The following is a 27,427-nucleotide window of genomic DNA, read 5'->3' as shown; positions in this document are numbered from 1 at the left end:
GGATGGTAAAAGGTACCCAGATTCAACTTTGTGTGTGTGTGTGAATGTTGTCCAAACAAAGAAATATACAGACTTTCAGGTGTTGGTGAAAACTAACATTGGCACTTGCATTACAAGTTGTACTGCTTGAGAGAGACTCAGGGATATTTGTATTGTTAATTATTATATGGACATGCTTTATATATCTTTGTGACTGTATCAAAACGTGAGGCCCCAGAAAGGAATTGCATGTCCATGATACAAAAGCTTTTGTCTGACTGAAGAATAGTGTTGCTTGATACTGTGCTTTCTTAGACATGCAGAGTAGTTTATAAAAATCAACACAAAGCATACATTTGGATTTGGTTCCATTATATTATGATGCAAATGGTTTGAATGTAATGACTTGTAAGGAAGAGCTTATAGTTGAACAGCTTTTGCCTTCTCTGTATGTTTACATAATGCTTGTCTTATACTTTTTTCTTTGATACTTCAGAAAAGGCTCAAATCTATGGATGAATATAGCTTGCTAGAGGTGTAACTTTATGTTGCTGGTAGGTGTGAATAACTGTTGTAAATGTGCCCATCTGTGTTTTCGTCCTACTGGTGGATGTACAGGGGATTGGTGGATGTACAGGGGATTGTTTGGTGTGCTTTGCCAAGCTGTTATGTTTATCTCCACATTTGTATCTGTTTTTGGTTCCTCTATCCTTCAGCATCCACCATGTGCTATAGCATTTTTATTTTATTTTTTTTTATTTGTGCTTATTAAGCAAGGTTAGAGCACTTGACGGACATGGACTTTTTCTGACTCAGTGTGGGAGCACTGTCTTGCTAAGTGACTTCCTCAGAGTTGCACAGCAGGCAGATGGAGACTCAGAGAATCAAACCTTGGATTACAGGATGCAGTTTGACAGCTCATAGCTAGTCACCGTAGCAAGGAAGAGAAAGGAGATAGAGAATACCTCAATGGTATACACTATCCTAAAGATGAGAGAGATTTACCCTTAAACTGTTCCACCCTCTGTAAAATACCTCAATGGTATACACCATCCTAAAGTTGAGGGAGATTTACCCTTAAACTGTTCCATCCTCTGCTCCATATGATCTACCTGCATCTTCTCCTTCAGTCTGTCCACCCGAGCTAGAGACCCTGGACTCTACTAGGGATGGCAGCTGCCCTCCTCCTGAGATTAATATGTATGAGTTGAGAAAAACAGACCAGTTGGTCATCTTCTTTCCTTCAGGGAACACTCTCTGGCTGCTGGATGCTTTCCAGGTGAGTTGTCAAGTGCACTATTTTAATTTTATTTATTTATTATTAATGGAGTAAATGACTGGGTCTACCTCATATCCTCCTTTGGCCATGTCTCACTCAAATACACTTAGTGCTAACTTCACTACAGGACTGACTACTTTCAGTACTTTCTTCAAGAATATTTCCATTACAGACATCTATGTTGCTTCACAGTCGCTTGATCTTTGGTGCACATCTTTCCCAAGCATTATTGCCTCACCCTTGATTTGGACCACATTTGGTGAATTCATTATGTCAGGACTCTGCTTTCTGACCCCTGTGTTTGTGCAGTCCTTCAGCTGCTTTCACCCTAATGAGCCATGCTTGGGCTTGCTCAACTAAGAATCCATCAGGAGTTGTCCTTTATATTAGGTGTAACAGATAAGCTGTTACCCAGTTCATTGTTTTATGAACAATGTTCAGGAATACCTTGCAACCATGACCATACAGGTAAGCAGTTTTTTATCAGCTTTAGTTATTGCGAGATTCTTTAATATGGTGTTTCTACTTGATTTGCAAAAAAAGATGCAATGGTCAAGTTCTGGGACACCTGTTTATGTAACTGGAGCTACAACAGATGTACAGACATTCCTGAATGTGGGATTTAAGAGAAGAATGTTTAATTTTAATCACTGAAGAAATACCCAGCCAAGGACCCATCAGGGGTAATTCTGATAGATCAACAGATAGGTTAAGAATACATTTAGTAAACAAATGAGAGTAATGGCTTTCTGTCATAATGGTTACTTTGTCCGTAATATGGAATGTGAATGCATTTTGTCTGTACTTATAAAGCCAGAGATGATTGAGTTATATTAAGAAGTGTAGAGTGCAAGCGGTGTTGCAGAGGACACATATGGATAGAAATGACTTGGTGCAAACTTCACCAACCTGTCTCTGCTAGCCATACCCCAAAGCAAACCTGACACCAGTCTGATGTGTAGTATCTCTAGAGATCAGGTGATATCTGCACTCTCCAAGGCCAAAAACACAGCCTCAATGGGACCAGATAACATCCCTTGTTGCTTATTAAGCAGTCTAAAACAGGACCTAGTGGACCCACTTGGCATTTTCCTTCACCATAACCTAAGAACTGGCTTTGTTCCAGCAGAGTGGAGATCAGCAACAGTAATCCCCTTACACAAGGGGGGGGGTGGCGGCATCAACCAACCCTGGGAACTATAGACCCATAAGTCCTAACCAGCCTCATCTACAAGGCTATGGAAAGAATCATCATTGCCCTTATCAGTAAGAGCATAGGCGACCTTCAAACTCTAGACCCAACCCAGTTTGGCTTCATTAAGGGTAGATTATGTTTATTAAACGTAGTAGACGACTTCGTGAAAGTCAACAAAGTCCTGGATGAAGGTAAGAGAGTGCATACCGTCTATCTCAATCTCTATCAGGCTTTTGACACAATCCCCCACTCAGTTATCATTGAGAAACTCTCCCAGTTGAGGATTAACCCTTGCGTCACTAGATGGGTAGCCATTTGGCTCACCAATAGAACACATACTGTCAAAGTTGGTGACTCCACCTCTACCAGTAGACCCATCACCAGGGTGTACCACAGGGATCTGTGCTGGGCCCTTTTTCTGTTTGGAATCTATTTTTCGGAAGTCCAGGCTAAAGTAGACAGCCTTTGGCTTGCCAAGTTCGCTGATGATGGCAAATTGGGCGCAGTCAGAGTCTCCCAATGATGTTAACATATTACAGGAAGGGCTAACACAGACAAATGACTGCTATCAAAGCCCTAGTGTAAAACTGAATGAAGAAAAGTGCATTATTATCCCCTTTGGCAAAGCAGAATTCCCTGCTAATTACAATACTGTTAGCACCCCACCCCCACCCCCAAGTTCAAACCCAGTGGTGTGAGATCTGGGTATACAGGTAGATAGCAATCTGAACTTTACCAAGTGGTAAGGAAAGCCTTATAAGTTGTGCATCTTGTAAGTAAGGGCATCGCATCCAGGTCTAAGGATGTTGCAACTCCACTGTGCTCGGGTCTATGTTACTAAATCGAAGCTTTAAATAGACAAATACCACAGTGTTGATACATAATGATCAAAGTAGCAAAAGTACAAACGTCCACTTTAGGCACCCCCCCGGGAAAAAAGTCTCTCTGGCGACCAAAACAAAAACCATCAAACCCTACAAAAGTGGGGGACTGTACCTCCCCACACCCCCCTAACTAAATATACCAACTCTGAGATAGCTCTGCAGTGGAGAAAAGGGCATATTTCCTACGATGGCCAAGCGATTTTTTTTTCCCCTGGGGAAAAATTTGCTGGAGTGGTCGTTCGTACTTTTGCTACTTTGATCATTGTGTTGATGTTGTGGCATTCACCTATTTAAAGCTTCAGTTTGGTAATATAGACCCCCTGGGCTCAACCCTAATCAAGCCATTAATATAGTACAATGTCCCCTTCTGCATCTACCTCACCAGGCACCTGCAAGCTGGAGGGACCACAGAGGTTTCTCACTAAGAAAATACAGGACCTCCAAACTATGACTTATGTGGATAGACTGAAAGCCCTGTCACTGTACTCTGTATCATACAGGCTGCTGAGAGCGGACTTGTGCCTGGCCTACAGGGCAGTCTCTGACCCTGCCTTGATGGATATGTTGCACACCTGCAAGTCAAATGGCACAAGAGTTACTCACTCTAGAGATCTCAACCTAGCCTGTGACATTAACAGAACATGCTGGAGAGATGGATACATCTCCCAGAGATTGCCGCTACTCTGTAATAAACTTCGAGTTCATGTGAAGCAGAGCTACTCTCTTACCCTATTCAAGTACAGCCTAGTTAAATGGATGGGAGACCACAAATTCACCACGGGAATGGCACCCATGTCCCTCATGGATAGGGGTAGTCATTGGTTATCATAGACTCACTCTGCAAATTATGTCCATCTAACCAGAGATAGTTGAGGCAACTCAGGATTAACATGGCTATGCTTGTAAGGGCTGTAGGGCCGCTAGCCTAGTAACCTCCTCTGAACCTATGAGCATGTAAAGTTGACATAGGATTTCAAGATGGATATTCAGAAGAATGTCAGGGAAAAAGGAAAATCAAAGTAATACTGATTGCTACAGGGGCTCCACTAGTGATAGAATAGGAATGAAGAGACAATAATGGTAGGTTTATAGTAGTGTAAAGGACTATTGGCAAGGAAGGAGGATTAAGATAGCATGTTTTTATATTCTACGAAAGCCTGCTGTTACAGAGCATAAAAGGATTTTTGAGGAAATAATCCACTTTCAGCAAGGAGCATTATGGGTGGGAGCTGGAACTTAATTTGCACTAATGATGATGCATCAGGAACCTAAAAGAGAAATATAACAAAAGAATGTAGATGGCTGAAGAAATATATGAAAATAATGTGGTATGTCATATAAAAAAACAGAATTTGCTTATTATTCCCTAGCATAAATTGACTAGGCTAGATTGAATGGAATTTATATTTTGCAGGAGCTTATGTACTTAATTGAAAGCTATGACATGCATCCAATAATTATCTCAGATCATGTGCCAGTATAAATTAAGGTAAAGATGCAGGGTATTGAAGTATAAATGAGACACTGGTGCCTTCCTGCTTGTTAAAAAGAGATGCTTTTCAGAAATGCGAAGTGGAATTTAATTAAGAGTTATTAAGGGAGATAGAAATTTCTTCAGAATAGATAACTACCGAGTGGGCTAATTTAAAAGTTGGAGTTTAGAAACAGGGTCAAATAAGAGAGAGAGAGCTATGGTAAAGAATTAATAGACGTTATGTGGAGGGTTTGGCAAAGGTTAAATATTGCAGAATAAGGGAGTCTGACAGAAGAAACTTGGGGAGCTTGTAACAAGAAAATTAATTAGAGCTGCTGTAGAGATTATTAAAGATATTTTGGAAAGTTTATGAAACTTTGTATAAAGCAGAGGGATGTGGAAACCAAGAAAAGGGATCACACATTAATATTTATTGAGAACCTAATTATGCTAAGGATAAAGATGAGGCTGAGCAATTAATAGCTAAGATAGAAAGAGAAGAGATAAAATGGTTATGTATAATCAATCAGCAGGGAAGTCTCTGAATGGAAAGTTATTCTTGTGGAACTTTGGAGGGAAGAACGTAATAAAGATCTGAAAGGTTTCAACAGTATTTTAAAAGAGGGGGGAAACACTGGCATCTTGATGAAGGAAAAAAAAAGCTATGGTGGCTGTATTACCCAAAGAGGGCAAGTACCTAAAGACCGAGCTTATGCACCCCTTTCAGTTTTAAACCGTGAATGTAACATGTTTTGCCTGTACTAGCTAAGAAAATGGCAAATGTGTTACCAAAATTAATAGATATGTTTTGTGTAAGGGAGACAAATATTTGACATTGTTAGAACAGTAGTGATCCATAGTGAAGTAGAATGTAAGAAAATGTCTCTCTCCTTCGTTGGTTTTGATGCAGAGAAAGCATTCAGTGAAGTCTAGTGGGATTTTTTTGGGTAGGGCCATGAAACCATTTGCTTTCCCTAATAGAATAATTGGGTTAATTAGGAGGATACACAAAGGGTCAGAGGCAAGAAGTATTCCTCTCTGGCAAGCTGTGTTTGAACAGAAGACCCAGCCAGGAGTGTCCTCTTTCTGCTTTATTTGCTTTATATTTAGAGTCACTGGCAAAGAAAGAAGAAGGTGTGTCGAATTTCATGTAATAACTGGTGGGTTAACCAAGAAAAGTTAGCATTGTTTATAGATTTTTTTTGTACTTAATAAATCCTGAAAGGACATTTTGAGACTGTGTCAAGTCTTCTTGAGGGTACAGAATTAATGAAGATGAAACAAAGGCGATAGCTGTAAACCATGTAAACCATGTACCTTCACATTAATTGATTTAAGCAATACCAGTGTTTACAGGGACGTGGTAAGATGAAGTGTTTAGGTACATGGATTAAGTAAGATTCTGTTATATCAACTGTAGATATGTGGAAAGAGATTAAACGAGCAGTAATTAAAATAAAATGATAAACTGGAATTTTTATTATGGATATTTTTAGTCACTTTAGTTGTATTTGCTAGTCTGGCATATTTTTTATTAACCAAGGGAAAATAATTTATTTAAGAGGGGCAACAGTTACATTTTCTAAGATACTCTGCCCTTCAAAAAAAAAAAAAAAAACATATTAACCTGATTAGTATATCTGTACCATTTGCATCTATGACACTTATGTGCCCACTGAATGATGACAATTTGCCGCACCTCTATTTATTCCTACACTTCGTTCTAACCACAGTTTCCAGTGGTAGTGTATATACAGAAGATGATCAATTGGACATTGGTGGCAATAAAAAAAAAAAATCACAAGATTTTACAAATTCTTTTGCAGTGACTTGTAGTGTGGACATAAAATTTATTGAAAGAATCAGCACATTTTTGGGATATTAAAAGGAAATATTGTACTAATGCCTTAGGTAGACATTACACAGTTTGTCCCTCTTTCAAGAAATTTACATTTTTTTGTATTGGAAGATTTTACTTGTTAGTATGGGTGGTGATATTAATGATAAACTTGAAGAAAAGAATTATCATACCAAAATGTCTTGACTGAGATCAGTGTTGCAATATTCCAAACAGATGGGTTTTCACTGCTGACGTTCTGCTGGGGTACCAAAGCTTAATCTTCCCCGAGTCGTACACCCCATGTATGGCCTCAACATACAACATAGGGATATATAGGCAGACGTATGAGTGTAGATCACAGACTGTCTCGTCACCAGCCTGAAGAGACTGCTTCTACTGAGAAGCGGGACCTTTGATTCATCATTTTGGAGGGACAAGAAGGCATCCCACTGTTTGTAGTCTGGGAAGAGATTCCTGGAATGTTAGCTGAGATATGTCAGTGGTCTAAGTCTCCTCACTTGGTTCACGGGGACAACACAACAAAGAAAAAGCGACAAAAGAAAAAACATTTCCTTTCACCTCCTCCCCCCTTCCACCCAGAGAGAAGAAATGGATGGACTTCTCGCAAGGTCTTCTCAAGGCTGTTATGGCCCTGAAAGCCACTGTCTTTGTCTGCTTCCCCACCCCACTCTTATCCCACAGAAAATTACAGTTGATTCATCTTCCTCAGAAGATAAAGATGCCTTTGATTCTGACCATTCTCTTACTCCTCTCAAATCCACTTCCTTGGTCAAATCCCTTCAGATGATGAGGACTGCATCTCTCCTGCATCCTTTGTGGAACAAGCTTCTTTTGTGGCGACTTTTAAACATGATGAAACATTTTGAGTCGTGTCTGGACAATTTTCAGAAGTCCAGAAAACTTATTAACTCTTATCCCTCAGAAAATTACAGTTGATTCATCTTCCTCAGAAGATAAAGATGCCTTTGATTCTGACCATTCTCTTACTCCTCTCAAATCCACTTCCTTGGTCAAATCCCTTCAGATGATGAGGACTGCATCTCTCCTGCATCCTTTGTGGAACAAGCTTCTTTTGTGGAGACTTTTAAACATGATGAAACATTTTGAGTCGTGTCTGGACAATTTTCAGAAGTCCAGAAAACTTATTAAACCTCTTAGAAGTGAGCAGTTCTGCCCCTCCACCTATCCCTCCAGTCCTGGAGGTCTTTTTGGATGCCTTCCAGTCTGTTTACAGCCCTCACAAAAGGCCAGTCTGCAGTGTCCGTCTCATCTGACAGACCTAAATTGCTCCCCAACGCCAATGACCTCCTTTCAGGCAAACAGTAGTGCCATGGATATGTTGGGGAAAGGAGGTCTATACTTCTACTTTGGCTTTCAGGGCTGTTTACTACCATACCCAGATGGCAAAATATTTGTTGTCCATCCTCACCATTTTGAACAAGGTAGTGGTGGATTTCCATGGCTTAGAGTCAAAATAACAAATTCTGTCTCAGGTTAATCAGACCACTCAAGTAGCCTGACACTATGTAAAATGTAGTTATGCTGTGAAGGCCTGCTTCAGAGCAGCTGTTACTGGTGCTGTCATCTGCAGGTATGCATGGTTGCACAAGCAGCATATGCTACAGGATTTCAAAGCTAAGCTCACTGATTTACCCTTAAACAAGAATTGTTTGTTTGTTCTGCAGGCAACCAACTTATTTAAAGCCTTACAGGAAAAGACAGAACTGCAGACAGATTGCTTTTCTCTGTACCTAGATACCAGAAGAAATACCTTGTCAAGCTCACTTATTTTCTTAGAAGGGAATCCAGACCACTTCAGATTCACTGGAAGGCATGTAGGAATAATTTCCCAGAAAAAAAAACAGGTTTGGGAGGCCTCCCTTCATAGAAAATTCACTGTAATAATCTTCCAGGTCTCATCTCATCCCCACCCCCTGGTCCTGCCCTGCTCCTCTCCAAAAGAATAACTCAGTACTTTTCAAATTGGGAAAAGATTACCATGGACCATAGGGTATTTTCTGTCATAAGTATGCATTATGCCTTGTCTTGGAAGGAATTCCCTTCCTTGAATGGTATCTCTTCCCCAAAACCAAGTGTAGCTTTTTATGTCTTTCCTCCAGGAACTAGAGGCACAAGGCACAGTCGAATCAGTGCCTGCCAAATTTATAAAAAGGTGTTTTTACTCCAGACTGTTCCTAGTCTGTAGAAAAGGAGGATGGTGAAGACCCATAGTAGATCTCTCCTTGATAAGCACCTTCTTAAAAGTGTCAGCTTTAAAAATGATCTCCCTACAGTCCCTGTTGTCTCTTAATTCTTCCACAGGCAGACCTGTGCTCTCTGAAAATAAAGGATGCCTATCTACATATTCTCTTTCACCCCTCCTACAGAAGATTCCTCAGGTTCTGTACTGGCTCATCTCACTTTCAGTTTACTGCTTTGCCTTTTGGGCTTTCCACAACTCCAGGAGTATTCACAGTGTGTCTAGCACCAGTGATAGCCTTCTGCCAAGCTCAGAAAATTCAGATTTTCCCTTACTTAGATGACTTGCTAATCCAGGCTTCCTTGTCACAGACCTTACTGCAACTTCTTCAGTTCACCTTCACCTTCCTCTTGCAGTTGGGGTTCACCATCAACTACTGAAAGTTCTCCTTTCATATCACACAGGACCTAGTATTCCTGGGTCAAGATAAGGCACATAGCTACAACTTAATTTCATTCCTATCTCCTTTTTCGACTCATGATCAGACAGGGAACTTCTAAAGGCCCTGGATTTCATGGCAGTAACCATCTCAGTACCCCTTCTAGCCAGGTTTCATATGAGGAAAGTTCAGTGGTACCTGAAAACAGATTGGTTCCAATACACTCATCATGTGTGTAGACACATGTTTCAGAAAGGAGATATTGGGGTGGGTGACCCAGGTGAAACACAGTCCAGAGCTTCACCTCAAACCCCAGACTCCAGCTCAGGCGATGCACACACAGAACTTGGACGAGGCCTGGGATGCTTGGATAGGTATACACAAAGTCCAAGATAGGTGGCAGCCCAAACGCAAAAAGGAACTCAACCTGAAAGAGATGAGGGCCCTTATCCAAGCTCTTCAGCTTTTTTCACATATCTGGAAACCGGACCCTCTCTTGAGTATTCACAGACATCATCACTGTCATGGGGTACATAAGCAAGGAGGGACCAGGTCATACCAGTTATGCAGACTAGGCCAGATTGCTTGGGACCTAGTTACCCATAGAAGCATGTCCCTACTTGATGTGTGCATCCCAAAGTACAACTTGTAGCAGACTAACTAAGCAGGTTCATAAAGGATCCTCATGCATGGGACCCTAAGCATGCAGGTCTTCCTGGATATTTTGCATGGGTGAAGAACACCTCAGATGGATTTACCGGAGAAGAGCAATAGGCAGCTTCCCTTATTTTGTACCAGGACTCCTTGCCTGTCAGCCTGGAAAACATGTGCATTCTTCTTTCAGTAAACAGAGAAGTTTCTTTATGCTTTCCTTCCCCTCCCATTAATTTCAAAAGTATTACTAAAAAAAAAGTTTTACTAGTGACTCTCTTTTGGTGAAGACAGCATTTGTTCCCCCTTCTCTTTCATCTAATCAGGTGCAGTCACCATAAACTACCACACAAGGTGGATCTCATCATATAGCAGAAGGGTCACTGCTTCATCTGAACCTGTCATCTGTAAAGTTGTGGATGATGGAATTCTGATCCTTTTCAGGCATCATTTTTCAGGGGATGTACAGTGGATTTTACAGGAAGCACATATACCCAACAGATGACAATCCTACATAGCCAAATGGAGGAAATTTTCCTTCTAGTGTTAGAATAATCAGGACTCCACTGAATCTGCAGTTCCTCTTATCTTAAAGTACATGTGTGAACTCATGAGTACAGGTCTGGCATACGCCTCCATCGAAGTTCACCTGTCAACTATCTCTGCCTGACTTCCCCTAAGTCCACATGTGTCCAGTCATGAGGTCAGGCATTTCCTAAAAAGGGGTACTGCACCTAAGATGCCCAAGGAAGCCTGTACCCACTTCTTCAGATCCCAACTTCGCACTGGAAAAGCTCACTCTTCCACCATTTGAACTAGTAGCTTCAGAAAATCTTAAGTTCTGCACCTGGAAAGCTATCTTGCTACTTGCCCTCACGATTTCTAGGAGAGTCTCAGGACTTCAGGCACTCATGGCTGTTCCACTCTTTCTTATTTGTCATAAGGACAAGGGTGTCCCTGAGGGCATCAGCCTGCTTATGTTCTTTTCCAGCCCACAGAACAGAGGGGAAGGACTCCCGCACTTGCTAGATGTACACAGGCAGATGAGATTTTATTTGGGTAAAACTAAATCTATTCATAAGTCAGACCAACTGTTTGTCTCTTTCATGAACTCCAGATTGGGCCAGCCAGTATCTAAACAAACCATTGTAAGATAAATCTCCTAAGTCGGTCTCCTTTTTGTTGCCCACTCTATGGAAGATACTTGCCTATCTGCCCTCGAGCTCACTCTACCAGGACAGTTTCATCCTCGGGTCTTCTACAAAGGGGATGATGCCAGGATAATCCAGGAGATACTGCTTGGTCTTCTGTACACATTTTCACTAAACTCTACAGAATTGATGCCTTTTCAAGGTCCAGAGCTGCCTTCGCTAGGTATTTCTCTCTAGACTCTTGACATTTATCCCTCCATTAACTATTCTCTCTCCCGTTCCCTTGAGTTCTGGGAATCGCCCATTTGTTTGGAATACTGCCGAGTGATGTCAGTCAAGACATAGTACAGTTGTGTAAGAACTTAACCAGGACCATAGATGCCCTACTGATCCTTGTCGCAGTATTCCTTCCCACCCTTCTTCCCCCTTTTAGATACCACTTCTTTCTGTCTTACTGCCCTGTCTGCAGGATCTAGGTGTGAGGGGGCTCCTCACACTCCCTGCTTGGCCACTTCTAGCTGTCCAGTCTCTCTCAGAAGTCTTTAGGCTACAATCTTGGAGATAGTCTGAGGATCTGTGCTCATATGCTGCAAAGTTTGCGAGCTGAGGTCCTACATTGGACACATGATCCAAAAACTTTTAGCTTTGGTATCCCAGACTGACATCAGCAGTGAAAATCCGTCTGTTTGGAATACTGCAACAGTGATCAGTAAGGCATCTACTGTTAAGGTAAGTTCTTGTACAACTGTATTCTTAAATAACCATAGGCAAAACCCCATACCACTTCTTTGCAAGCTGCAGGTCCTCCTGTATGACCCAAGAAACCAATAACATGCATTTAAGCTTACTGGAAGCACACCATCCAACCCCATACCATATTTATGGGTGTCTTTAAATACCCCACTTTTAACTGAGAATCATATGCGACACTACATGTGTAGATAGAGGTATTCCTGGATTTTGTAAACACAACCTCCCTGGACCAGATTGTCAGTATGCTGACCAGAGGTGTTGGTATACTGAATTTGGTCCTCACTATTATAGGAGAGCACTGTATACCCCCAGTATAATGTCCTCTCTGGTAAGGTCAGAACACAAACCAGTCTCTTGAAGTAAAAATATAACCTGGCACACCAGCTAACTCTAGAACTAATTTAAGGCTAACTGCCTACTATTATGTGATAACCTGTTAAATTTAACCCCCCCCCCCCCAAACCTTGAGAACATGGCTGCCTACACAGAACCATTCACAGAAACTCTATACAAGAATGTTAAAAGCTGCATAGAGGCAGCTGCACCCACAGGTAAGAAGTACAGAACTAACTCAAAAAACAAGACACCCTGATGGAATCAGAAAATCAATACGCTGTTTAAGCGAAGGAAGAAAATCATGGCAAAAATGAGGTGGTACAGCACTCAGCAGGATAAAAGCACTCTCATCAAATTAAACAAACAACTCCGAGGACAAATAAAATCTACCAAAGCAAGTTTGCGGTAAGTTTGGCCTCCCAAGCCAAGGACAACCACAAAGCATTCTTCAGCTATGTCCGCAGCCTCAAAGGCAATATATAGTTGTATGCAATTCTCATTGTAAGTGGAGCCACCTATACTGAGACAAAAGATGTAGCAAATCTACTGACAGTCAAATTCACCACCCACCCCAATCCACCCCCAGCTTCCTGTCAGGAAGAACCATCAAATGTAACTTTCCCTACTATTACTAGGGAGCAGATCCTCAATGCTCTCTCTAAGGCCAGGAGCACTGCAGTGAGTGGCCCTAACAACTAACAGTATTACAGACTGCCTTCTAAATAGCATGAAACAACCTTTCAGGCCGTCTGGAGTCACAGTTTAACCGTAGCCTCCAAACAGGCTTCATGCCTCAGAAATGGGTAACAGCAGCAGTCATCCCTCTGCACTAATGTGGTGTACATTTACAGACCGTGAAAACTACAGACCCATAAGACTCGCTAGTCTCATATGTGGAGCTATGGAAATAATCAAGAATGACTTGCGAAACTCCAGATACTGGACCCAATCCAGTTTGGTTTCATCAAGGGCAGGTCCTGCCTACTCAGCCAGGTGGATTTCTTTGAGAAGGTCACCAAAGCAATGGATGAGGGCAGAGCTGTTCACACTGCCTGCCTTGACCTGGCTATGGCATTTGACATAATACCCCACTCAGTTGACAAACTCAAGAGGTTAGGTATAATCCTTTATGTTACTGGTGGATAGCCAGCTGCCTTACAAACGAGACCCAGGAAATTAAAATTGGGGATCCACTTCTACAAAGAGCCCAGTTATCAGTAGAATTCCTCCGGAATCGGTCCTGGAACTGCTCCTTTTTGGCATCAACTTCAGAAGACAAATTAGGAGCAGTCGTGGAATTCCCCACTGACACTAATGCCTTTCAAGAAGGGCTGATGTAGATAAATAATTGAGGTCAGAGCCATAGACTAAAACTAAATGCCAAGAAATGCATGTCTTTTGGGAAGTCAGCCACTCTTGGTAGCTGTTGTATTGACAAAATAGCTGTTGTATTGACAAAACACCCCTAAGAGTCGACCCCAGTAATCGGGGACTTGAGAACATATGTGAACAGTAATCAAGGCTTTAACCATCAAGTGTCTATTGTAGTGAGAGGGACATTCTATGTTGTGCAACTTTTAAAAAAAAGAGTTTGGCATCTAGGTTCAAAGAGGTCATTGCTCCACTGTATTTGACATTCATCAGACTTATCATTGAGTACATGGCTCCTTTTGGTAGGTAACTCACTAGGCACATCCAATAATTGCATTGTCCACAAAGGTTCCCCACTAAAAGAATACAAGGGCATAAAAACATGTCCTATGCAGACCACTTTAAAACCTAATACCCTGTGTTCTGTCTCCTACAGGCTGTTGAGGGGGGATGGTAATTGGTTGTTTTGGACCATTTCTAGCTCTTTTGAAGTTCCCTGTTTAAAATCCGCCTCAGAGCGTTTTTTTCTGGCTATACTACCCGGAGACAGCTCCACGTGGTCCTGCAGAGTGGTCCTAGGTACAGAGAACTGAGAAAAGCAACTACTTTCCTGATTTAAGTATTTTTTCTGTTTTTGTACTTGGAATACCTTCTCTTGCTTATTTTGAACAAGCTTATACTGTTTTTTTTAACTGTTTGCTGCATTATATAGTATCTGCACTTAAAATTTTACCTGGTAGAAAATTGGTCGAAAATCTGTTTGTTTGTTTAATTTAACTGTTGAGGCTGCCCACTAAAGTGTGCTAGCCTATGTAACTGATTTATTACTGCCTTCTGTATTTCTGTGTGCTTTCTATCTGAAAAACAAAAAAAATAATCCTTGTTTTCCCGCCTCTTCTCGACTAGTTTAGACCAGTTTACAGGCTCTGCTGTATTCTGGGCTGTGGTGTAGTTCCTGTGTTGTCCATTACCTTACTTGGATAGAAGGAAGTTTCTTTGCTCACCAGTGGGAGTGGGGAGCCTTGAGCAGCCCATCTGTCCCTGAAGGAGTGACCTCAGCACAAGAGCTGTAGTAATTGGTTGTTTTGGACCATTTCTAGTTCTTTTGAAGTTCCCTGTTTAAAATCCGCCTCAGAGCGTTTTTTTCTGGCTATACTACTCAGGGACAGCTCCACGTGGTCTTGCAGAGTGGTCCTAGCTACAGAGAACTGAGAAAAGCGACTACTTTCCTGATTTAAGTATTTTTTCTGTTTTTTTTACTTGGAATACCTTCTCTTGCTTATTTTGAACAAGCTTATACTGTTATTTTTAACTGTTTGCTGCATTATATAGTATCTGCACTTAAAATTTTACCTGGTAGAAAATTGGTCGAAAATCTGTTTGTTTAATTTAACTGTTGAGGCTGCCCACTAAAGTGTGCTAGCCTGTGTAACTTCTAGCTCTTTTGAAGTTCCCTGTTTAAAATCTGCATTTGCGCGGCTTTGAGCGATTGTGCGCATAGCGCAGCGCCGGTTAAACAGGGTTAAATTTTTTCTGGCTCTGCCAAGTCTGCTGTTCAAATTTTCCCTTAGAAAGCTCTACTCTTAGATTAACCAGTCTACTCGTTATATTATAAGCCTAGCACTTGTTCTCAAAGCTTCTCTTCTAAGTAAGCACTCTCAAACTTAAGTAGCACTACATCCACCTACCACTCCAACTACTTCCCTTAAAGGCACAGCACTCTCTTATAATATTCTAGCATGTCAAGTGGTAGATTGCTAGCATCTTCTCCTGTTCAGCTGGTTAATCTGGGAATCTTGAGACAATGCTATAATTGTCTCATGTACACAGACAACCCTTTCCTCCTCCCAACAAACACAAATACATGTGAGAGATGCAACTATATAGCCAAACTGGAGGCTGAACTCTCTCAACTCAGAACTGGCAAGACCAGACAGGAGGAGAAGGTAACCACACACACAACAAACCCAGTCTCACATAGACCTACCCCAACTGCAAATCAAACACATAACGCAAAAACATACTTGGAGACTCTATTAAAAAAACTTACCAAAACAACAGAGCCTCCCAAAGCAGACACCCAAAAATCCACCACCTCAAAACATAACACATGCAACACATACTTCAATAAATCGGTCTGTCAACAAATCACAGCCCTTAAGGCCAAACACTATGCCTGATACACTAGTGATAGGTGACTCTATAGTCAGACACACTGACGTCCCACTTACCAGGCTGAGCAAGGAGAGGGTAACAGTAAGCTGCCTATCGGGGGCTAGGATCCGCCATATAACACACACACTCAGGTCACTCAAAAGCATGTACAACTATGACTCTGTCATTGTCCATGCCGGCGTGAATGACCTGAGACGTACCTCCTTGGACTACATGAAAAGAGACACAGAGGAGCTCTCTGATTATGTATCCCAGGCTAGTATGACCCTGACCCTGAGCAGCATCTTGCCCTCACCAAGAATGATGCCACAATACAAAGACAAGATGATCATCTTTAATAATTGGCTCAATTACTTGTGTCATTCTAGGGGGATCCAATGTCTGTCTGCTTGGGATGACATGCTGGACAAGCCACGCTGCTTCGCAAAGGACGGCTTGCACCTGTCACCACTGGGCTTCCGGATATTGGCTAAGGCTCTTGCCACCCCCATAGTGCCTTTTTTAGGCAAGGCTCAAAAGACGAACCCACCTCCTTAGAAAACAAAAATGGAAAAAAATTAAGGGTAATGCTGCTCAACGCCAGAAGTCTAAATCTCAAGATGCAGGCTCTCGAAGCACTCCTCAGTATGGAGAACATCAATGTCTGCGCAGTAACTGAGACCTGGTTCAAGGCTCCTTAGAGCACCCCAGCGCTACCAGGCTTTACCTCATATCATGCTTTTCGGCCCCAAAACCCGGGCCGAACCACAAAGGGAGGGGGAGTGTCCATATTCATCAAGGATACCCACACCTCCAGGTTAGTGGCAACTCATGAAGCATCGGAGACCATCCAGGTGCAGCTAACCGTAGGCAAAACTGCTATACAACTGGTTGCATGTTACAGACCACCCTCCCAATCTCAAGAACCCCACTCAGCCTTCCTGAAGACATTGGAAGATATGAATGTCTCACCAAATACCATCATATTGGGAGACTTCAACTACCCTAACATAGACTGGGTGCACTACTCTAGCCCTAACACCCTAGCCCAAAGGTTCCTGGAATTCATAAACTCAAATTCAATGGAACAGCTAGTCACCTCTCCCACAAGGGGGGATAATATACTAGACCTGATCATCACAAACATGGGGACAAAGTGCTCCACACCGGAAGTATTCCCCTCACTGGTGAGATCTGACCACAAACTAATCACCCTGGATATACATTTACCACCTCCACCTCCAGCACAAAAGACTACAGTGAGAAACTTCTCAAAAGCCAACTTTACACGTCTTAAGACTGAGATGGTATCATTTAAGCCCACAGGGCCGATGGAAACTGCATCCCACAATGCTGAATCCTACACGAATGCTTTCTACGGACATCTCCAAGAATGCATGGATCGTGCAATCCCAAATAAAACCAAGACCCTCTCCACCAAAGGAAAGCGTCCTGTCTGGTGGACCCCAGACATAAACAAATTGTATAACAAAAGAAGGAAGCTACTGCAAGACAGAGCAAAATCCCATAAAGGGAAGGCATCTCTGATCAGCACTAGTAGAAAGCTACGTTCTCTCATAAAAACATCCAAGGCCAACTTTGAGAGAAAAATCGCCAAGGACACTAAAGATAACCACAAGGCATTCTTCAGTTATGTTAGAAACCTGGGCGGAAACCCTCAGATATGCTCAGAGTTAGTACACAACGACAAAAAATTTACCGAACCCACAGATATTGCCAACATTCTGGCAGACAGGTTCAGTGCAAATTTCTCCCCTCCCTCACCACCAAAAGAAGAAATACGTATCCCAGCTGAATATAATCTCCCCGTCATCTCTGATGTCCAGGTGAGAACCGCCCTCAGCAAAGCAAAAAACAGCATCAATGGGACCTGATGGTATCCCCGGCTGCGTGATACGTGAACTCCAAGAGGAGCTAAACCCGCATATAAAAATGCTATTTAACCTTAGCCTTACTACAGGATATGTACCTGAACACTGGCGTACAGCAACAGTGGTCCCACTCCACAAGGGAGGCTCCACTACAGACCCTGGGAACTACCGCCCCATAAGCTTAATCAGCCTGGTCTGCAAAGCTATGGAAAGAATTGTTATGGAACTCATAAACAACGACATTGGGGACTTACAGACTCTCGATCCCACCCAGTTCGGCTTTGTAAAGGGCAGATCCTGCCTTTTGAACCTGGTTGACTTTTTCAAAACGGTCACTAGAGCCATTGATGAGGGCAAGGCAGTCCGTACAGCCTACCTGGACTTGGCTAAAGCCTTCGACACAATACCCCACTCAGGCATCATAGACAAGCTAAACAGCTTAAATGTAAATCCATATGTCACAAGATGGGTTGCAAACTGGCTAAAGAACAGAACCCATAAAGTCAAAATTGCGGGAGCCATGTCAGACTCAAAGCTAGTCACAAGTGGTGTCCCACAGGGCTCTGTCCTGGAACCCCTCTTGTTCGGCATTTACTTCTCAGATGTAAAAGCAAACATGGGAGGGTTGTGGCTGACAAAGTTCGCAGATGACTGCAAACTAGGCGCCATAGTCGATACACCAGCTGATACACACATCCTACAAAAAGGCCTCACCGAAACAGACAACTGGTGCCGGAATCATGGCCTTAAACTGAATGCCAAGAAATGTATAGTCATCCCCTTTGGGGAAAAACAAAGTACCCACAAATTGTCACATAGACAGTAACCCACTGAGTACGGAAAAAGTAATCAGAGACCTGGGGACCCAAGTTGATAGTGACCTCTCATTTGACACCCACGTTGCCAAAGTGGTTAGAAAGACTTTCTACCTTGCCCACCTTATCATGAAGGGGTTCACATCCAGATCAAAGGAGGTCATCGTACCCCTATACTCCTCCCTTATCAGGCCCATGATTGAGTACAATGCCCCATTTGGTATGTACCTCACCCGGCACTTACAACAGCTGGAGAGACCCCAGAAGTACCTCACCAAGAGGATCAAGGGTCTCCAACATATGTCATATGCTACCAGGCTAAAGAAACTCCAGCTCTATTCAGTAGCATACCGCCTGCTCAGAGGTGATCTGTGCCTGACATACAAGGCCATGTCAAACCAGGAATTGATGGACATGCTCCACCTCAAAAAATCCAAATCCATTAGAACCATGAGAGCCAAAGATTTAAACCTCAGGACAAATATGAATAGAACATGCTGGAGGGAGAGATTCATAACTCAGAGGCTTCCCATACTCTGGAACAGAATCCCAGTTCATGTTAGGCAGAGCCCCTCACTGACTCTCTTCAAGAGAAATCTTGACGAGTGGATGGGAGATCGTAGGTTTACTCCTGGGGTCACCCCTGTGTCGCTACTTGACAGAGGCACAGTAAACTAATTTTAATAAGTAAGGGGGTCTTCAATGTGTCACTACTAGACAAAGGCACAGTATTCTAAATTTATTCTGTACACCTTAGTACCACTACATGGGGTGGCGAAAGCCACATCTCTACGGCTAGGCTTACAAATGCCCCAGGGCAGATAGCCTAGTACTAAACTATGCCTGGCATACAAGACATTGTTCGACCCCATTCTAATGGACCTCCTGCATATCAGCTAAACAAACAGTACCAGAATTACCCATTGTAAGGACTTAAACTTTGCTTGTGATATAAATAGGACCTGCTGGAGAGAGAAGTATGTATCCCAGAGACTACCCCATGTCTGGAACAGGCTCCACATCCCTGTGAGGCAGAGTTCCTGCGTAATCGAATTCAAGTATAACTTGCAGAATTGGAAGGGGAATAGGAAATTTGTCACGTTTGGCACCTGTCTCTCTAATGGACACTCCCTGTAAATGGTTCTTCTCCCGGGCCTCTGCTTGTAAATATTTGTCTCCCAAGCCCTTGCTAACACTTACCAAGGGTACCAAAATTTGTTAGAGTTTTGGGGTGCATGACTAGGCTTAAAAAGGCCCAATGGTCGTTAGGCTAGTACACGCATGTGAACCTCTGAAGTTAAATGTGATGCAAGATGGCCATCATGAGTCAGTTGGTCATTTAAATTTAGAGAGTGCATTGAAGTCACACAGTAAATGTAGGAGATTTAAAATAAAGTAATGTAATGATTAAAAAGTATGTGACGTACAATGGTAGCCATTTTTTATTCCATTTTTAGCCAAACTTTTTTTTTTAATTTTTAATTGCATGGTTGTAAATTCAGTTGTTTGGGGGGTATAGAAATTGTGATTTGATATATATATTTAAGTGGTTTATGTATGTGTATTCCTTCAGCTCTGAGGAAGTTGGTTGTTTTAGGATGAAAGGGCTTAGCTGAAGTATTGCAATAAAATTTACTGTGGATTGAGTATTTCTTGTGTTTTACTGGTTGTGTTCTTGAGGTTTTGGTTCTTTGCCATTAGTTTTTATCCAGTGTTTTTTAGTGCTTTTGAAGAGTTGTTTAGCCTAGTTGCAGATGCAGGGAGCAGTTTGTCTATTTATGTCTTATTTTCTACATTATTTTTAAGGTGAGTAGAGAACACTGGTGCGTGTTTTTTTTTTTTTTTTTTTGATATGACAGATGTTGCAGATGCTGTAAACCTTCCTTTATAGTCTTACAGGAACTCCTTAGTAAGGAAAGTAAGAGGAAATATGGTTAAATACCTGAATTGAACTGAGGACTGGAACAATTATATGTCTTATCTGCTTTGATGCACCATGGCTGTTTCATCTGTGTGTGGTAAAATATTTGAAATGGATATTTATCAGCTATTTGAAACTGGTTTAGAGCATGTTTTATGATTGTCAGCATTTAGCTGTGGCTACAAAATGGCTAGTGTAAAAATTGCTGATCCAGCAAGTTCATCTTCAGTATGAGGCAGCTTTTAGATAATAATAGTCTCTCAATGGAGGTTTCAAAACTTCATTAAGCTAAAGAAGACCACTGCGTATCAAAGATATTAGGAATGGAGTCAACAAACACTGCATTGCCTGGACACTCCAAAACTTAACATGGTTTATAGAATGGAAATTGCAGTATTCCAGATGGTGAATGTAAAGGAAAGACTTGATAAATTAGATGACAAAGATACAACAGACTGGACTTGGATGGCTTTGGAAGTTGTGGTACTGTGGACATCAAATGCCTGGATGCTGACCTGCCTTTGTCCTCCCTGCTTTTGTGGTTAGAACTCATTGAAATTTACATAGGGGGATTCGTTAGGTTCTTATGAAAGACTTTGCAAGAAAGGGCTTTGAGTCAACTTTCAGAAATGACCACTCAAAAAGGAGTTGGTAGGAGAAGTAGGATGACTGTGTTCTTTCATTTGTGGTTGAGGTTATTAACTCTCCACTTCATGAACACTGAAATGCATACATATGACAACTTTCATACAGATATTCTCATTTGCTCTGTAGGACAGGACCTCAGTAGCCTTCTCCTTGGAGCAAGGAATGCAGTAATGTTGATGTCCTTTGTTTTGCTCCTTTATGATATTTGTTGACATCTACACTTTCCCTGACTCATTACACCCTGCCATTTCATCAGACATTGTGAGGGAGCAGCTTCAAGGCTTCAGGGGACCGTCATGCCACCACCTTAAAAAAAAAAAAGCCTTCCTGCATGAGACATTGTCACACCTACAGACACTCTAGTGATTGGAACTTCTTTCTGTCCTACGTCAGTGGCTGTAATAGAACACACTGCCTCAGTGCCATTGTGGCCTGATAGTTACTTATAAGAAAAGGACCTTGTATCAGAAATCTCTGTTTAAGGGAATATTTTTGTTTCAAGTATTTGATGCTATTAGCACTTTTTTGTTAAAGGAGTTTAGGCAGCTGTGCTGTAAGGTAAATTCTGGCTTTTCCTTTCAGGTTGAAGTTGTTGAAGGAGTAGCTGTGGAAGAGGATCATCATGATGAGCAAGAAGAACAAGGAGAAGAAAACACCGAAACAGAAGGCCAGCATGATGAGCACGATGAAGATGGCAAGTATTTGAGATGTTTTTGAGCAATCCTCATTCACTGTCTTCATTCTACAAAGTTATTTCTTATTTATTACTTACTTTCTTTCAAGCCAGCCAGGCAGTAGATTATTACAGTATGAACTACTTAACCACGTGGTGCTTTTCCTTGCCCAGCCACTGTACTCTCATTTATTAGAGGGGAGGGCAAGGCTTTTCCTTTGGGCTCTGCTGCATTATTGATGGGAGACCACAAAAGTAAGGAGAGGTAGGTTATTCCATTAGCACAGTGGATTTCTCCTGGTTCTCTTTTATTGTTATATTTTGACAGAGCTTTCTGCAAGAGCACATTTGTTTGTAAAAAAAATATTTGTATATATGTGTATGCAGTTCACATAACGTACATGTATGTTAATCATAAGGGTCATTGTCGCATTGTGTTTATAATATATAGTGTGTTTAAATCAAAAGCACATTCTGATCTGGTGAGATGTGATGTCTGGCATCCTCAGGTGTTGCAGGATTATGTCCCATGCAGTGGCCATTTCCATGAATCCTGGCATTAATTTGCAAACATAACCTAAATCATTTTCATTCCTTTTTTGATACTGAATAAACAATTGCCTTGCCACTTCATAATGTATCCTTCAGTTCATTGGATTATCTGAAAAGGCAAGTATTAATTTAGCTTTTTCTCTGTGTACTGCATTTTTAATTGTTGTCGTAGCAATTCGTATTGGCAGTTCTAAAAATTTTCAATCGAGTATTTTTTTTGAAAAATTGTTTTTTCCATATCTTTGTGCATTAGCTGGCAGATGTTCTTTGTGTTTCACTGTTGCAGTCATCACACTTTGGTTATCCTGCCAGGGGTAGCCCTCAATCGGCCTGAATACCAGAGGCTTAGTATTTGTGCGTCGGTTGCTGTTGCTTCAGGACTAACGTCAGGTCGTCAGGAGTATAAAAACATGCAGCCGACGCCATTCCATCAGTCTTTCTTGCCGAGGAGCCACGAAGCAGAAGCAGTTCGCACGAGTGCCGGTCACCTGTTATCTGAGTTTTTGTTTCCGAAATTGAATCATCTTGAAGGCTTCTAAATCTAAGTACCCCATTGGGGATCCTTTTTTCTTGCTCTAACCGATGTCATAAAAAGTTAACAATTGTCTCGCCTGTGGAAAGTAAATACCACACCAAGATTTTCATTCTTACTGCATCACCTGTTTAGGCCCAGACCATGACGTACCTCGCTGTTGGTTTTGTGCTTTGTTCAATGCCTGAACTATTTGTCGTCGGGCCCTTATTGTAGCTAAATACTTTCATTCTCGATCTCCGTATTCCGAAATGGCTTCGGTAAGCCATCTGACTACCGATCTTCCGAAAAAATGTAAGGGTAAAGACAGAGACAGATCGCACAGGTCCAAAACTGCCAACAACGCTTCCATTAAGCTAGTCGCCAGTTCGCCAGTATTCATTGAGGTGCTTTCGCAGCCCCTGATGCTTGCTTCGATGGATTCGCAGTCTCTGTTTGGTGTCTTGTAAGCCGCAAGACTCTTCTTTGACTATGCAAACTGCGGATGTCTCTACTTTGGATGGGTCCGGAGCCGCTGTGCAAGCAGCGACTTCTGAGGAAGTTCTTCGCACTACCGATATTTGACACAAACCGACGACTTCTTTAATGTCTTCTGTTCTTTCTAAAACTACCAAGTTTGTAAGGCCAAGAGTACGAGATATGCCGAAAAAATAGATGACCCAAACTCAAACGCCTGCTTCTTTGCCACAATCTCAGATGCTTAAAATGGCAGAAACTTGATCGTGCTGATTAGGGGAAGCCAGCCTTCCCCTGGTAAAAGAAAGAGACTTGTCCCCAGCAGCTTTATCTGATATCTGACCAAGAGTCCGACGACTCTGAGGTTTCTGAATATGAAGACATGCCCTTATCTGCCTATGAGGATTCAGATGCAGAGGAATCCATTCCTTCTGCTTCCCCTCCAGATGATTTTTCTTTTGGTGAAACCCTACATACGTTGAGAGCACTTCCATTGGGAATGCCAGGATTATCCTCAGTCCAAAAAAGAGACGCTGGGAATTTTTAGATTTACCAGAGCACACAGACCCTTGGCTATCCCTCCTGTTCTGGATGTTTTGGATGATGTCTTTATGGAGTCCAGTCTAACTCCTGATGCTAAGAATCCCACCCCCTCGCACAGGATTTCCCAAGCTTTAGACAGATGGGGTAAAAAAGTATAAACCTCTGCAACTCTCGCCATTAGAGCATTGAATTGTCAGTTCCACATGCTGAAATACCAGCAACATACTATGGAACTTATTAAGCATAAATTATCTACCTTTCCTGACTGTGCAGAAAATAAAGAATTACAGGATCTTATGCATTCTGCAAGGCAAATCAGCAAGCATACCCTGCAATCTGGGTTTGAAGCCCTTGAAGCATCTTGCAGGGCAGCAGTTACAGGTTCTGTACTTAGAAGGCATGCCTGACTTAAGGAGCAGACCTTGCCCAGACCATGTCAAATCAAAATTATTGGACGCTCCTCTGAACAAGGACAATCTGTTTGGCATCAAAGCAGAAGAGATTTTAAAAAAGATGGAAGAAAAGGCTAAGTCTATGCAGACAGTCAAAGATTTTTTTGCAAGTGCAGCCTCCAAGATTCAGTAGGCATTGCCCCTCAAAACATTGGTCCTTTCCTGCCCCCTCTAGGGCATCTCAAACTAGACCCAGGGGAAACGGACCCCCCCAGATTACAGTCTTAGGGTATGCAGAGATCTAAGCAATGGAGTACCTCCACTTCTAAAGCAGGGAGTGCTAAGCCACCCCCTTAAGGAAAGAATTCACAATGACTTGTCAACTCCACTCTTCACCTCTGGCCAATTGCTTGTGCCCCTAGGAGGAAAACTTGCCCACCATGCAAAAAACTTGACCTCCATCACCAACGATCAATGAGTCCTCAACGTCGTATCCCAGGGGTACAAATTTTATTACCATACGCTCCCAACCCCAAAAGGGTTCCCAGACCTTCTTCCAAACCAGTGGACAGAGGCACAAAACCAAGTTCAGTCCCTGCTGTCCATAAGGGCAATTCAGTCCGTTCCTGCAGAACAGATAGGCCAAGGTTTTTATTTGACTTTTCCTGGTACGCAGAAAAGAGGGCACCTGGCGTCCAGTCTTAGATCTATCCATTCTAAACACCTTCTTGGGTGTACCAAAATTCAAAATACTCACCTTACAGCATCTTTTCCCTATGCTGTCCAAGGATGCTTGGTTAGCGACCCTAGACCTAAAGGAGGTTTATCTGCGCATCCCAATCAGGGACTCCTGCAGGAAATATCTACTTTTCAGGGCAAGATCTATGCATTATCAGTTGTCTGCACTTCCCTTTGGCTTATCCACTCCTCCCAGAGTTTTCAAAAAATGCCTGGCTCCAGCCATTGCCTATTGCAGACAGAGAAATATTCAAATTTACCCTTACTTGGACGATTGCCTGATTCAAGCAGACAGTCAGGAAAAGCTGTTACAGCACCTGACATTTGTAAAGGACCTTCTAACCTCCCTGGGGTACACTGTCAATGAAAAGAAATCCAAACTAGTCCCCAGTCAAAAAATTGTATTCCAGGGAGCAAGTTTAGAGACAGCATCCCAAATGGCATTCCTTACTCCAGAAAAACAAGCCTATCTGACAGTCTACTTCAGTCAAATGACATCCAGAACCCAGCTGTCCGCAAGGAAAATCCTGCAGGCTCTAGGGTTCATGGCCTCCTGCATTCTACTAATCCCATATGCCAGACTGCATATGAGTAAACTTCAGTGGTATTTTGGTGCCAACATTCTCAGGACCTGGAAACTGTCATACCTATAATACCTTGTCTAAGGAAAGAGTTTCTTTGATGGGCAGCAGCATGCAACCACAACAAGGGACTTCCATTTTCACAACCCCATGCCGCACAGACAATAACCACATATGCATCAGACTATGACTGGGGTGCACATCTGGATGGCAGGTGTATTCAGGGCCATTGAAGCCCAACAAAATTCATCTGCACATCAACCAAAAAGAGATGCTAGCTGTTCAGCATGTTCTGACAGCTTTCAGGTCCCTGCTCTCACCGGGGCCCCTACTAATCAAAACTGACAACACCACAGTGATGTGGTACATCAACAAGCAGGGGGGAAACCCACTCTTACCCACTCTGCAGGCTAGCCATGGTCCTGTGGAACACGATCTCAGCCATGCATATTCACCTACAAGCTCAGTTCCTGCAAGGCAACCAAAACTCTCTGGCAGACAATTTAAGCAGAAATCTCCTAGACCCATACGAGTGGCAAACCACAACACCTTCAGCTTTGTGACCCAGAAATGGGGTACCCCGAAGGTGGACCTATTTGTCTCCCCCTACAACCACCAGCTCAGCAAATTCTGCACCAAGGTACCTTACAGCAAGGCCTGGAAAGTGGATGCCCTATCCTTCCAGTGGGCAAACCTCTCAATCTATGCATTTCCCTCACTGCCTCTTCTTACAAGAGTATTACTCAAGTTGTTGTTGTTTGTTTTTTGGTTTTCCCGGTTAGGGGTTGCCACAGCGGAACTCCGGCCTGCTAATGATTGGCAGTTGTTTTTTTATGGTGCCGAGTTGCCAGCCCAACACCAACCTTCAACGAAGGCACGCCCATTCAACGCATGTCTTTCGAACGCCCACTCGACCACGGGGAGGACATGCAGACTCCACACAGAAGGCACTCCCAACCCAAGCCGAGAATCGAACGGGAGAAACTCTTGTTGTGTGGCAACAACGTTACCACTGCACCACCGCGGTTTCCAAGATGAGGCAGGAAAGACCAAGGGCAATCCTGATTGCCCCAGACTGGCCATGTCAACACTGTTACCCACTACTGCACAGTCTGTCACCAGTGCCCCTATGGCAACCACCCCAGATCCCAACCCTCCTGACTCAGCAGGTGGGACAGATCTTCAGTCCGCAATTGCAGACCCTGAACCTTGCAGCCTGGCTTATTCCTTGACTTCTCTTCCAGTGGCCAGCCTAAGCAAGCAGGTACTGGATGTCATACTTAAAGTCAGACAACCCATTACAAGGAAATCCTGTGCTGATAAGTGGAAAAGGTATTGTTCCTGGATTCACACTAAAGGAGCGGATACAGCACAGCCCTCCTTACCTCTCATCCTGGATTACCTAGCAGACATGCTCCACAGTGGCCTGTCCTTATCTTCCATTAAGATCCATGCCTCTGCCATCTCTTCTCATTACAGCACTGAGCCACCTCTCTTCTCTCATCCCCTTTCATCAGGCAGTTCCTGAGAGGAGCTAACAACTTAAGGCCATCAAGAAGAGCCCTCACCCCTGCTTGGGACCTTAATTTTGTGTTGGAAAACCTCATGCTACCCCCCCCCCCCTTTGAGCCTGCAGCATCAGCAGAGTTAAAATTCCTCTCTTGGAAAACAACCTTGCTTCTGGCCATCCCTTCAACTAGAAAAGTGTCTGAGCTACAAGCACTTATGGCTGTGGAACCCTTCATTATTTTTCATGCTGACAGGTTTTCCCTCAGGACTAATCCAACTTTTATGCCTAAAGAGATGTCCAGTGTGGCTTTCATCCAATCTGTCCATTTGCCCATCTTTTTCCCTAATCCTCAAAATAAGGGGAAAGGAGCCTGTACTCTTTTAGATGTGCACAAGACAGCTCAGATTCTACCTTGCCTTAATAGGCCTAAGCCCTTCAGGAAAGCTG

The 27,427-nt window shown here is 42.7% G+C and overlaps 1 protein-coding gene across 1 annotated transcript in view; it reads left to right on the top strand.

Moving 5' to 3' along the window:
• UBR5 (ubiquitin protein ligase E3 component n-recognin 5) overlaps window positions 1–27,427 on the top strand; it is a 3,965,620-nt gene that overhangs the window by 2,908,164 nt on the left and 1,030,029 nt on the right. Inside the window, exon 38 of the mRNA XM_044065648.1 lies at window positions 21,586–21,697. Within this exon, the coding sequence (XP_043921583.1) occupies window positions 21,586–21,697 (112 nt within the window). The remainder of the gene's footprint in view (window positions 1–21,585; window positions 21,698–27,427) is intronic.

Source organism: Protopterus annectens, chromosome 3.part0 (genome assembly GCF_019279795.1).
Source record: "Protopterus annectens isolate FY-2018-M chromosome 3.part0, PAN1.0, whole genome shotgun sequence".
NCBI lineage: Eukaryota > Metazoa > Chordata > Ceratodontiformes > Protopteridae > Protopterus > Protopterus annectens.
This window is presented reverse-complemented; position numbering and strand designations above follow the sequence as displayed.